Consider the following 14,337-nt stretch of genomic DNA (forward strand, 5'->3'; position numbering starts at 1 on the left):
TCGATGCCCGTCGCAGATAACCTTATCTGTCGGGTAGGAGCGCTTGTAACGAATCAATTATATTACTTATGTAAGCGAGCGCGCGGGTTTCGCGCGCTCCGCCACTTATCGCGGCGAAACTGGCGCTGAAACGCTTTATGCTGTCCCGATAAGCGACCGTTGGCATTAAAATGCGCGAAAAACGTGATCTACGCGGCTGACCCTTTTCTCTTGGTGGTCCTGTGCCCTCAGTTTTGTTTGATTGTCAATCCTGGTGTATAGAAATGAGAGATCTGTAAATCTTAATGATAAAGCATTATTTATATAGAATAATGGCAATATAAATTTTAATTATGATTGTAGGATCTTACCTCTTCAAGAATTGAAGTTTATGCTCCATAATTGAATTAAAACTTGAACTGCCATGAATTAAAGGTAGAACTATTATCTCCCTACACATGCTTATTCTAAAATAAGTACAGAAAAGAAAGAAACATTCGGTATTCTTTATACACTCCAGTCAGTGAATCTGCTGTAGTATCAGATCTCGTGCTGAATAATAAAATCATGTATACAAACGATCTTCTATCTATTTTGAGAGGCACATCAGTCAGCCAAAAGTATGCCGAAAGATGGTCGACCAAGGATTAGCCAGTCGCGGGATTCGGTCCGAAAACCGCGAGCTGCAGTCTAGCAAAACTGGTGGACCGGTTTTTTCCTCCTCCGTCCCCGGGATGATCGTCGGGAGGTATTCAGCCAATTCCCATTTCGCGTCGCCATGCATTTATGCCTGAATACAAAGTGCGAGAGGAGGTTCCCTAAAAAAAAGACGGCGAAGAAAGACGAGAGAAAGAGGTGGAAAAAGGACAGGAGGAAGGGAAAAGGGAAACCGTTGGATTCTCCGTAAATCTTCCATGCGTGTAACTCTTCTGACGAGGAAGCCACGGCGCTCTCGTTGCGCAGAGCGACCGGAGTTGTTTATGCTTTCCTGTGCAGCGCTTTCTGAAATATGCAAATCGCGAATTCGCATAATGGCGTTATCGCAGTAGGATGCCGCCGTCGGCGACGACGTCGAGATAGCTGAATCCGAACGGGTCGAGCTCTTTCTTGACATCAAACGGCCACCGCCGGCTCGCCAGCCCCATTGATTTGTCCCTGAGAAGAAACATCTCGGTAGGCTTTTCGTATGGTCGCGATAAATATATGATCTGCGAATCTACCGAGTGATCGTTATGACTCACGACGATTCGACCACGGGATTTCAAATCTGTTCGAATCTTCAGGGTTGATCGACGAAAGCTTCATAAATGGTTTCCCGAATGAGTTGTTTTCGTTTCCTTTCCACTCCTGTATAAATAAAAAGTTTTACTAACCATTCGGTATCATTACCAATTATAAGTAGCATGTAGAGAATTAAGGACTAATGAATTACATCTAACCTAAGTCAGAAAGCTGGTTCTTAATCCTCATTTTGAGTTCGTTGTACTATCGTTTTCCTGATTTGCAAATTACACCACGGTGAACACTGCCGTTTCGTGGTGTTGTTAACCTTCTTCCTCCAAGTACCTGGAATCCACGTTCTCTCGAAACGATCTAAACCACAGAAAATTATATCGATCCGTGACACGCAAGCCTTAAAATGTCGCGTTTCACTCGCATGTAGTCAGTCTAACGGCAAGAGCCTCGGTGGTCTTGCATTTACAACATAGCCGAGTGAAATGAATGAATTATTCAGTTTTATATCGATTAACTCGCTGATTTTTTCTCGAATAAATGGAAATCACAACGTTTCGATATAAAGAAAATGAGTTAAATGCTCATAAACTCCAAAAATATCGCATTATTAGATAAATAAAAAATTTGTCTTACTTTTCATATTAAACAAAACTGCCATGCCATTTTATGCGCGATCCATCATGCGCACATCACTCAAGCTCCATCTGTGAACATAAAAAATAACCAAGTATATGACGATTGTATTCGAATAAATTCGAATACATCGAATTTCTAAGCAAAAAATAATTATCCAATTCTACCATAGGAAACAACTTAAAAAAATAAAAAAATACAAACCTGTACTCATTATGCTCGTTCGATTCAAGCGGTTAGACCCAACTAATTTATTTCGGACAACGCAGAAACAGGAAAGACCAAGGCAGAAAAAGAGACAGACGAACCATCAGGAAGGAAGAAGGAGCAACGCGCGCTGAAACGTATCCGCGGTTTATTATTATTTTATTCGGATGTTCTTCGCCGCGTTATACCCCATAACCCACCCTCTTCCCTACAAATACTTCTGATTCTCCCCCACCGCGAAGAGAGAGGAGAGACCACCCCTCGGTGTTCCACGCTCGCTTCGTGGCAGTCAAGTCGTAATCCCCCTTCGCAAGGTCCTTAACAGGCAGGGCAGGGCCCGGCCGAGTACGCGACAGGGACGTTAAAATTTAAGGTTTCCGTCGACACGCTGCGACCCATAAATTTCCTCGCTCGAAACCGCCGCTCTTTCCTTTGGCCACGCTTGACAAATTACACCAGCAGCATCCCTGCGAAAAATCCACTGGAAATCGCTATGCTACTTACTTTCATAGAGATCGACCACAAAACGAGCGATGTTTCAAAGCGAGTAATCGATTTGATAGTTCGATAAAAATCTGATCCTATCGATGGCGCTTCCGGCGGTAACGTTAATTTTGTTAGGTTATGTGTTTTGAATGACAGAAATGTATGGTACAGTAGGTGCTTAGAATAATACATGAACTCAACTATTTAAAAATTAAATTTGAGAACATGTTTCTACTGATTCTTATACTTGATACAAGTTGAATTAGTAGCAACTCGTTGCACAAGATTCGCGACTGTCTAGACGACAAATTTATATTCTAGCAATGTTTTCATTGAAATACAGTTCATTTCAGAATGTGACTTTAAGAAGATCTTTCATTTTTTATGTTTGGAACGTTTAGAAATTCTACGATACGAATTCGTTCAGTATATGACGTATTTCGTATTCGTAACGAAAAATTCAGAGACTGTTAAAAAGTCTAAAACGAAACAAACGTTCCACTAAAATATTTATCTATTCTACCTCCAATTTTCTCATAATTTATATTTTTTATAATATCGTCGAAATTTAAGCGTAACTTCGTAAGAATTAAATATTGCGATATTAAACTAACCTCTTACGAAACATTACGATATGTAACTGAATATCAGACAATACATATTTTCATATTTAGAATACTTATATTCAAAATAACAATTTTACCTGGGTAGTAAGCGCAATACTGTAAAATAATCGCTTCTTTCTTGTAACGTGTATTCAGCCGTAAACTTACAAATGCAACGCTTTGCGAACAGTGCTGCCATCGGTCAATTTCCTCTCTGAACTGTCATAGAATACAATGCAGCTAGTACTAAAAATTGTATTATAAAAGAAGTTCATAAAAATCTACAAAAACAAAATTTCTAACAATTTCAAGTACAACTAGAATATTGAAACCTCTTTTAAATACAAAATATTAAATTTAAAATTTACAATACAATTAGATGGCGCTATCATTTATTAACTGCCAAAATTGTAGTTCTGGTTATAACAATTTAATTTGTCATTATTGTTCCCATCAAACGTTTCTTTATATCATGACCAAACATGAGTGTACTCTTTGCAGGGGTAACCCAGAGACAAAATATGTAAAAGTATTTATATACTTACATTGTCGAAAAACTGCGAGCACCTCGACGAGTATTATTATAAATTAAAATATCATGTTAATGGTATTTCAAATAATATATTCATTATATATTTTTCTAATTAAATTTATAATATTTTGCATTGCTTATTAAAACACAATGTTTTAAACCACAAGTAGGCACTTGTATATAATTAATGGAATTCTAATGAATTCTAAATTAAATGTCAATTTTTAAACTGGTACTTTTTAAAATTTTCTATAAATCGAGTTTAATATAGATTCATCTTTCAATACAAAAAAACAAAAGCTACATGTGCTGCTACCTAGAGTTTCTTTATTAAACATTAAAAGACATCTAACACACTGTTAATTATTGGCAGTTGATAACTGATAATCATCACAGCAAAACCACATACCCAATATATTTTTCTATCACATATTTCAAAAATTACAGTACATCTTATCATTTTATTGTCATTTCCATCATTACCGATCCAGTATAAAATAAGATTACAATATTAATATTAGTTGTAATTAAAACTAAATTTAACCAAAATTATAACAAGGCATAAAACAGAAATCTACGACTTTTGTAATAATTCTTTTTCTTATATAGAGTCGGTAATGTTGGGCATGACACTAAAATGGAAAGGCGCCTCTATAGGCATAGGCCTAGTCCGTGCTATAGCCTCCTAAACATGTAACAAAAAGATAAATCATATGATAAATCTATTCTATACTAATTTCTGTGGGCGTTAAAAAATTCAACGAATTAAAAATTTTATTTTTGAAATTATATTTAAATTTAAATAATTAAATTTTAAATACACTTTTTAATAAATAACTTTTACTTGTGTTACCAAAAACATTTCACAAGAAAGGACAACATGTTTCATATTCTCAACCATTTATTTTTCTCTGTATTACTAGAATGTTAAACAAAACCACTTGTTCCCTAGTCGCATAAATTTCAATACGGAAAAGGTTCGGAAATGTCACAACAAGTACCAAAGACTTATAAAAAATGTTCATTCGTTTACAATTTCTGTCAATTTAAACTTCTGAGCAATCATCGGGACGAATATTTTATCGTGTCAGAAAGTGACATACAATCCATCAAAATGCGCTTTTGCTTAAAAAATTATCCTTCAAACTTCAACAAATGTGCAGTGTAAAGAACAACGTGCGTGTTACCCAGTCTCCTTTAGAATACATTTTCTTTTGACATTAATACATTTATTGCTGTTCGTTATGAACACAACGGTTTCTGTTTTATATTTGAGAGAAACAGATCCTTGAAAGAAACATACAAATTTTATTATACTTTCTGTAAAACTAAATTTAGTAACACTCTGTTGATCAATTATATCGCATTAAAAGACAAAAAATTTAAATTTAAATTTAACGTAACCTCAAAATCGAAACAATGTTTGATGGTTAAATATATGTGACACAATCAACATAGTGTCTCTTTTTTACAGAAAGGTTTGGAAATTGCTATTTCATAATTTCTCCCACAAAAATATCTATCAACTGAAATTATTTCGTGTTAAACCTTTTAATTTATCACGAGCCTCACAAATTTTTTGTGATTCGTTTTCTTCCGTAACAAAGTAGTATATGAAATATGCTCTGATTCTAACGTGTCCGCCATTATCGGAGTGAAGAAAAATAATTTGTGAGGGGTTAAGATTTGTGAATGCTCCTTGTGTTCCCCAATATGTCGAACAAAAGGAGCGTAACAATTTACAGAGACTATAAAAATAATGTGTCTACCCATTCCAAAGGTCATCTTCTCCATCTCTTTTTTTTTTTACAAAAGTTTACAGAGTTCTTTTGTGCCCGTCGCGTGTCTATAAAGTTTCCTACTTGTGTACTACGGTATTCATAAGTAAGCAACGATAACGAGACTAATACTGTTTACTGAAAATCGTTCTACGACAAGTGCTACTCGCCGTTTTACATATGCACGCGATTATTCATATATTATTCGATTGACGATTATTCGTTATGCAAACGCCTTTAAATACGTGTACATTCGGCATGTGCAGGTAATATTAAAAATTTTGAAACATTCGATATAATGTTAGCCATCTTTGACTCGAATAGTTTTATTTGAATATTCAAAAAATTTGAATTTTAACAATTAAACAGTTTTAAGCCTTTTGAATGTCAACAGAAAGTTTAATCGGTTAAAAATATTATTTAAAAATGTATTACGTAAGATATTCGATCGAATGCTTCAAGGATTTACATCAAATTTTTCGTTTAAATATGTAAATCGAACATTTTTTTTCTTCTCTTCTTTTTCGACCCTTTTTGCACATATTCATTTTTAAATTATGACTATTCATTTTTGAAATACAAGTTTTACATATAAGAATTGTTTATTGCCTGTATTGTCTGTTGAAATTAATATTTAAAAAATTATTTTTTTTTTTGTTTTTGTTAATATATTATCAGTTTAGTACTGCAAGTAATTTTTTTCTTTCTTATACATTAATGAGTAAGAATTGGGGTTCCTTTATTTTAGTAACATTTCTTCAGTTTACGTCCACGAAATTTTTCAATTATAGACAGCTTCAAAACACTTTTTATCACAGATAATAAACATTTATTTGGTGTAATGAATCGAAGTGCTTTCAATAACAACAGTGTTCAAATTACTAAAAAATTTTCTCAAAAACAATGTTAATATATCTCCAATTACATAAATTAAAAATTGAATGATAAAGAAACATGGGTAACAAAATGGAAAAATTTGTATATACAACATAAAGTGAAAATCTATTAATTAATTTATCCAGAAAATATTTATCATATATTTTTCTTTCGTTCCTTTTGTATAAGACTCAAAATCCAATTGTAAGTCTTTTACTCTGCTTTCCTATCTCAAATTAGGGAACATTTTTCTTATGAATAGAATGTAATAGAATAGAAATACAACTTTTATAATAGTATCAAAAGAACTTTTGTCTCTATATTATCAATATAAAGCTTTTTACTGTTAAATATATGTTCTGTAAACAGTGTTTTGAACATGACAAATATTGGAATATATATATACAAAACTATATGTACATTTTTTTATATTATACACATCATACTACTTTATCATCACTTATATCTTTGCTATATGTAACGTGTGGATTATTAAGTTAAATAAAAATAGAATATATAATTTTGCAATTTACAAATTAGAGATAAATAGAAGATATAAATAACAGCATCCAGAACATTAAAAAAATTTAATATCAAATAGGTGAAATGCTATTTTCTATGCGAATAACAAAGATATAACTGACGAGCCCAAATTTATACATGTCGATAATTTTTACATGCACACCACCATCATATATGTGGATAATATCTTACAGTATGATGTACATATATATCCGGTAAAGAATATCATTTTTTTACACTCTATTCTACAAAACTGACTCTACAATAATGCTTACAATTTCTTCGATATAATCCCGTATTTTCAAAGAGAAAAAACTAGAGATGCACCGATCTAGACTTCCGTTCAGTGTTCCCGGGAATTCGTTTAAAAAATTGCTACACGTGATCGGCGCATTTCAGACACCATTTTTGAAAAGCACGCGTTACTTCTATCGATTCTGAATATATCAGATTAGATTCTGGATGGAATGCTTTCGTTAGTCTTATAATTACTTAAACTGCCGCTCATGAAAACCACAAGGCAAGATCTTGCAAAAATGCATATCTTTTTGTGCGAGTTCTTCGGAGGGCGCCACTATGCGCCGCTTTCAAAACATGTTTAAACTCATAAAGACCGATAGCAATGAAATTCATTAATACTGAGCATCAAATTGTTAATAATACTTTGTTTGCGCACAGTAACACAATGCTACAACACGTTTGACAAAAACAAAACATTAACGCTTGATGTGATCATCTTGAAATTATGAAAGTTAGGCAATAAAATCGGAAACTAAACGACTTAAATTACCAAATCTTCAGCTAAGCGTAAGAAAATCAAATTAGTAAAGTGAGAGATTCGTTTCATTAAGAACATACTACGTTACTTTGTTAACGTGAAAACTTCACAAAGCTGTGCTCTCTATTGGTGACGCAGCCCGATTAGGAGTACAACACCGTTCGGGAGTATGGCACAAATCCGGTGTATGCCTACCGTCTCTTAACTGAACGAAATCTAAATCTGCAAAAAAATTACTTCTCATGGTACCAACTGCACTATCGGAACCGAAACTATCCTGCCTGCATAGATCCACATTTTTATAACATCCAGTGTATTCCGCCAAAGAGTTTGGTAATTTTCCATCATACACAGACTTAGTATCGATTACTTGCTTAGAGTCGTTGGACTCGAGCTTCGTACAATCTTGGGTGGATGAGGTGCAGTCTTTTTTATTATCTACATTAGTCTCATTTCGTGCATTGTATGAAATAAAATCATCATTTCTGGAAAGACTCGAATTTGAATAGAGACTATCTGTATAATGAAGCGCAGTATTCTTCCTGAAACTGTCGCCCTCTTTACTGAGGTCCTCTTTCTGCAAGGTATTAAAAGGCGAATAGTCTTTGTACATTTTATCTTTGTGTTTGGCTGTATAGTCTAATACTGTAAGACTTCCTTGCCTAGACAATATACTACCGATATCCGAAACATTACTTTCTTGCCTTGTTACCCTGTCATCAGTAGGTTCTTCTCCAGTAACTTCTTCCGGACCTACAAATATTTTTGATTGTAACGAAGAACCAGCTTCGGACTGATTGTTCTTTTGCGGCGAAAATGCACTCTTTGGCGACTCTTTCGTAGGAGAAATCTTTGTTCTTCTTAGATAACACCCTGCTGATGTCTTCGAAGCTTCGCCTCCAGTCTTCTTCGTGTCATTATCAATCTGACTATCAACCTTATTTTCCTTTTCTGCGACGGTTATTGATTTTCCAATTTGTCTCAAATAGGAACTAACAGAATTCGCATCCGGCATTTTGAATTTGCTTTCCAATTTGATCTTCGAATGACCACTACCAATTGAATTAAATTCATTAGATTTCTCTGCTGACTTGGAATTCAAATTATTATTCACCTTGTACGAACACTTGTTATCGATAATGTATTCAGGACTATCTGACAGAGAACACGGACTTGCTCTACCCACATACCGTATTTTTTCGATAGTGGGTATCCGTTTCAAATTACATTCCATCTGATCATTCTTCACATATAAATCTTGTTTATCACTAGAAAAGTGGGCAGATGATTCATTCGAATTGATACTTTGTCTTGGAAAGCAGCCAGAAAATCCACTGCAGTCCGGAGAAATAACGATATCTGGTTTTTCGATTGAAGCTTCCTTAGATCTCGAGTTCTGCCTAGAATAACGACCCGAGTTTCCAGACGACTCGCTCGTTTTACTGTTCTGTCTCACGTACCTTCCTCGAGGACTTAACACGTCAGGCACTTGAAGTATGTTACTACTAGACACGGTTTCTTCACGTTCAAGTGTGCTATCAGTACAACCACTACACCGTTTTTTTTCCTGGTGCACTTGGCCTTCTTTAATGGGCTTTAATTGCGGTGCCAGAGTCTCTGGAGTCGTAGACTCACTAGTACTCGTGCTCGGTCCTGTATAATTTCTAATATCGGATTCCAAATCCAATGGCAATTCTGCACCCACTGATAAATGCATTGCCAATCCTTCCAGCCATAAATGCATCACTTCAAAAGGCGGTCTCTTGTCCGGATTCAGATCGCAGCAAAGGAAGGCAATCACATAAAACATTTCTGGGCAATTAGAACAAAATTTTTCCTTAAATACGTTTTGATTCAGTCCAAAATCTGAAGATCGTGGTAGATAGTCAGGATCCGCTTGAACCCGCCCAATAATTTCACAAACGACAATACCAAAGCTAAAAATATCAACTTTTTCATCATACTTGTTACCCTTCATCATCTCAGGCGCCATCCAATATGGATTCCCGACTACCGTGTACCGTTTCTTTCGCTCTTTTTTCGATGTTTTCACCTCTCCGTCGGAATGTCTACTATATTTACGATTGTCAGGGGAATTGCCGTTCTGTATTATCCTGGCTAAGCCGAAATCGGCTACGACGACAGTCTTATCCTCGCGTACAAGACAGTTGTGCGAGTTCAAGTCTCGGTGAATTATATTCATGGAATGTAAATAAGCCATGCCAGCGGCTATGTCTTTAGCAAACGACGTTCGTTGTTCCCACGGTAGGACTTCATTCGTATCATGCAACAGAGCTCGCAAAGTTCCACCTGCTATGTACTCGGTAACCAAATGAAGTTTCTTATCTTTGTATAGAACACCAATAAATCGAAGAACATTGTTATGATGTAATGAACGTAACACGGCAACCTGTTATATTTACATAAAATAAAAAGAAGGAAAGTGTATTGATACATAAAAAGGCTAGAGAAGGTGAAATAATGTTTCTGGATATAAAAAACTCACCTCTTTTAAAAAATTCTTTTGGGCTTCCTCATCTACTCTGTATAATTCTTTTAAAACCATCACTTCATTGGTGTCCCTGTGTGTGACTTTAAAAACTTGCCCGAAAAATCCTGTACCCAGCAGTTCACCTTTTACTAGATCACTGGCACGGAATATTCTTTGATTCTTTGGTTCGACACGAAACGATCTAGTCCTGCTTAAGTCACATGTAGGATTTGTGGATGAAGATCTACAAACATATCATATTAAAAAAGCAAATTCAGAAAGTTATATTTAACTATTGGTAACCATCATAAGAACACTTCATTTGCAACTTGATTTGTACCCGTCAAGCAGCCGCGACATGGAACTACTACGCTCTTTGTGCATAGGATCTCTGGTTCTCCGCAATTGCCTACTTCGCGTTCCACTGATGTAACCTTCATCTCGACGTTTAAATAAACGTTCTTTATTTTCGGGACTTGTTCTTGGACTCGTAATCGATGTCAACATCGCCGCGGACGGCGACGAATACGTCGGTCTTCGAGATACTGTGTCCGGATCGTGCTCAATGGTTAGCTAGAATATCCAAAGCATTTGCTTCTATATCCATCATGATCGAGTAGATTAAATGATTAATTACTCTTGAATTTACATATATAAAATAAAAAATTACCTGTAAAACTGTGTCGGAATATTGTATTAGATTTTCAATACTGTCTATAGGCTGATCTTTAACCGGGGTGCCATTTACTTCGAGTATACGATCACCGATATGCAAAGATATGAGATCACTGGACATATTCAATCTGCAACACGTTTCACACGATATCTTCAATGTTCACAAATGTATATATATGTATATACTTTTTTAAACAAAACATGCAAAACTTTGCGTGCATTTAATTCATACTTGATTTAAAGATTAGAAGTAAAACTAAATAGTAGAACTAATCTGCATATTTCTTTCTAGCCTAGCATATTTTTCATGAATTATTAAATACATATAAAATATGGGACAAAGTAAATACAAAATGTAGAAATGTAGAAGAAATAAGACACATTTGCTATGAAAATCATACTAGTAAACTAATATTTACATACATTGATAATGTATACTAAATATTTGAAGTGCATGTTCTTTTAAATGCATTAATTTTCACTTTATCATAAATGTTACATGCTCACACACCTATGCAGCACATATGAAGTAAAAAAATAATATTATACACAAGGAAATTATTTTGCACATAATATGTATATTGCGTGCAGTTAAATAGCAGATACTAAGAGACACACATCTAATTTGAAACAAATACAATATCTAGTGCATATTATTTATTTGTTATGCTGTACCTATGATTAGAGAACTGGCAGCATAGTCTAAATAGAACCTCCATCACAGAGGCCAGCAGCTTACTGATTTTTCCACGAACATTTCTCATTAACCTGCATTTTAGTTCAAAGTTATTAGAGGCTGCTCATCTGCTTCATTTCTTTTCTTTTTTACATAACGACATTCATGCATAGTGTTAAATATTATAAAAAAGCTACAGTAATATAACTTTGCAATGGCAATACTAGTTTATATCAGACATAAACACTTCCTACTATTTCTTGTTTTGCACGTTTGTTTTAAACCATTATAAAAAAGTATCAACAATTTTCTAATAGTATTATTTCTTTAATATTTATTCAATGAATAGAAAGAAATGTCCATTTATGTACATACTCAGATATACGAAGCAAAGCACCACAATTTCTGGGACTAGGAGTTGTGTCTAATGTCAGTTTGATTCCTCTTTGTTTCTCAGGATCAGAAGTATTTGGAGGTATCTCCACTAGTCTAATGCTGTGTGGCTTTCTCGTGAATGGATAATTAGCTGTCCTATTAATTGGCTGCATTTGTCTCTTATAACAACTTCCACAATACAGCTTTGACCTCTCAACTAGTGCATAACTCTCTCCATCGCCAATAAAGGCTCCACAAGAGTTACAGGCAAAACATTCTGGGTGAAATTTGTGATCACCTGCCAACATGACAGGACCTGTAATGATTTGGCCACAACCTTGACAAGCTTCCCCATAAGCAGCCCAATAATCATCTTTACAAAAGAGTAACCCATCTTTCTCAAAGTACCACGTGGACAGGCCAATGTCACATGCTGAACACCTAAAAAATTATAGTTTTACAAATGACATATCTTTTTAAATATTACAATTTAATTATATTTTTTATTTATTCTTACCGAAAACAATCGATATGCCATTCTTGATTTAGTGCCTGTATGAATTCATCTTCATCAATTGCATTGAGACATCCAGCACACGTTAATGTCCCACCACTTTCCCCACTTCCTAGGTCTAGACAATATTAGAAACAAATTTGATTAAAAAACCACTTTGAAAACCAGTTACAAAAATTTTACGCTTTTATAATTTCACATTAAATTTCCTTGCTACGTTGGATTTTAAACACTTTAGTATCGCGTATTTACATTAGTACCTGTACATGCGTTTTTTGTATGACTTTCATGCGAACGCAACACAACCCAGTAATAGAAATTTTATCAAGCATTAAAATTCGAATGCTTTAAAGCCGTTGCGGTTGCAAAAACAAATACGACGCAGTCATACGGAAAACAGAACGCGTCAGGGACGTATAGTAGGAAGGAAACGTGATTCACGGTTGACATTAGGTAAGCGTTGAGAAAGCAGTTATCAACCAGCTGACAAGAAATCGACCAATTCTAAGACGATCAAAGCTTGTCAATGAGAAAAGTGCATCACCGGAATTGTAAAATGCTCTTCGAAACATTGTTTTCTCATTAATACACACTCGGAAAGATACACTTCGAAAGAACGCGTAAATAAAGTCTCTTGTAGAGCGTGGGCCAAGAGTCTTGGAAGGCAGGACGCCCACGCGATCTACAAAGGATCAAGCGTACACAGAAACTCATCGATCAATTCATTTGTCGCGCACACAGCCTAAAATATTACACATACTACACTGTAATTTCCATCAGTTCGTCTAAAAATAACATTCTACTTTGCCGAAAAAGACGTACCGTTTGACGAAACTTCATCCATCACAGCATCTAGAACTGACACACTCCCACTCCGTGTTTCGGCCACTGAATATACAGTGAACAGATTCGAAATCCATTCTCAATACGATGGACATTGCGCAGTGGCGGCAAATTTGATATTTATACAAATAAAACAATTTCTTATTGTTGTATTTCAAATTTACTAGATTCTTCTCGATCTTTTGATTAAAGAAAATAGCAAATTTTTATTTTAATTAAAAAGTAAAAAGTAATATATAAAAATACCTAGGTTTATTTAAAAAATATGAATGGAATAATAGAGTAGTTATGTATTTTTAATTTAGAAAAATAATCGATTTATTTGTTTGCAACTATTTTAATAAATAAAAAACAGATTAGAAAAGTATGTATTTTAAACTTTATAAAACTTTTGTGTTTAATTTATTTGATAATGGTGAATTATTGACATTCTTTAAGTAACTTCCTCATCACTCAATAACTTTTTAGTTAATGTTTTTTAATATTATTTAATTTAATTTAATATCGTTCAAAATAAAATTTAATTTAAAATATAAAATAAGTAATTTGTAAGGAGGTAGTTATTTATTTTTCAAAATATTTGGTCTTTCATTTAACTCAAGTACAGATACGGTTTACAATTTTTCAAATATGTATGTTAAATTAATTTTTAGTAATGTATGGAAAGTGCAAATCGTGAGATTTCAAAGATAAATATAGCTATGAAGAATTGTGCAAAATTAATTATTATTTCTTTATAGTATATGATATAAATATTCTTTAAGAATATCTATTCTATATTAAAATATATTTATATAAGTAATGTAATACAGGCAATATTATCACGTATAAACGACAAAAACATAGGTTATATTATAATAATATACATAATAATTAAAAAATTCATCGGTTATATAGGTATAAATACACAATCATCACACATTCGTTAATACAGAGTAATCTTGAAGATTCGATTTCTTCCAAAATAAATTTCAGGTAACCTGATTAAATTATCAATTCCAAGTACCCGTAACTTAATTTATTATTATGAATTTTATTTATATATTAGGTATATATATGATACTTTTGGAGAAAGCTTATTTTTCTGTACATAAAGATATCTTATACGATTTAATAACTTTACTGTATTAT

General features: G+C 33.9%; 1 protein-coding gene across 2 annotated transcripts; it reads right to left on the minus strand.

Moving 5' to 3' along the window:
• Nucleotides 1-6,987: 6,987 nt before the first annotated feature.
• On the minus strand, nucleotides 6,988-13,236 carry LIMK1 (LIM domain kinase 1). Of its 2 annotated transcripts, XM_017898806.1 has the most exons (8): nucleotides 13,186-13,236; nucleotides 12,367-12,481; nucleotides 11,850-12,290; nucleotides 11,474-11,566; nucleotides 10,794-10,926; nucleotides 10,464-10,696; nucleotides 10,139-10,367; nucleotides 6,988-10,042 (listed from the first exon to the last, which is right to left on the minus strand). In XM_017898806.1, exons 1-8 carry the CDS (start codon nucleotides 13,205-13,207, stop codon nucleotides 7,739-7,741), a joined length of 3,570 nt encoding a protein of 1,189 aa, XP_017754295.1. In that variant the 5' UTR covers nucleotides 13,208-13,236; the 3' UTR covers nucleotides 6,988-7,738. The 2 variants fall into 2 exon arrangements, with proteins under 2 accessions (XP_017754295.1, XP_017754296.1); XM_017898807.1 differs by lacking the exon at nucleotides 11,474-11,566.
• Between the last annotated feature and the right edge of the window lie 1,101 nt (nucleotides 13,237-14,337).

This window comes from Eufriesea mexicana, unplaced genomic scaffold (genome assembly GCF_001483705.2).
Source record: "Eufriesea mexicana isolate 0111107269 unplaced genomic scaffold, ASM148370v2 scaffold752, whole genome shotgun sequence".
NCBI classification, from domain to species: Eukaryota; Metazoa; Arthropoda; class Insecta; order Hymenoptera; family Apidae; genus Eufriesea; species Eufriesea mexicana.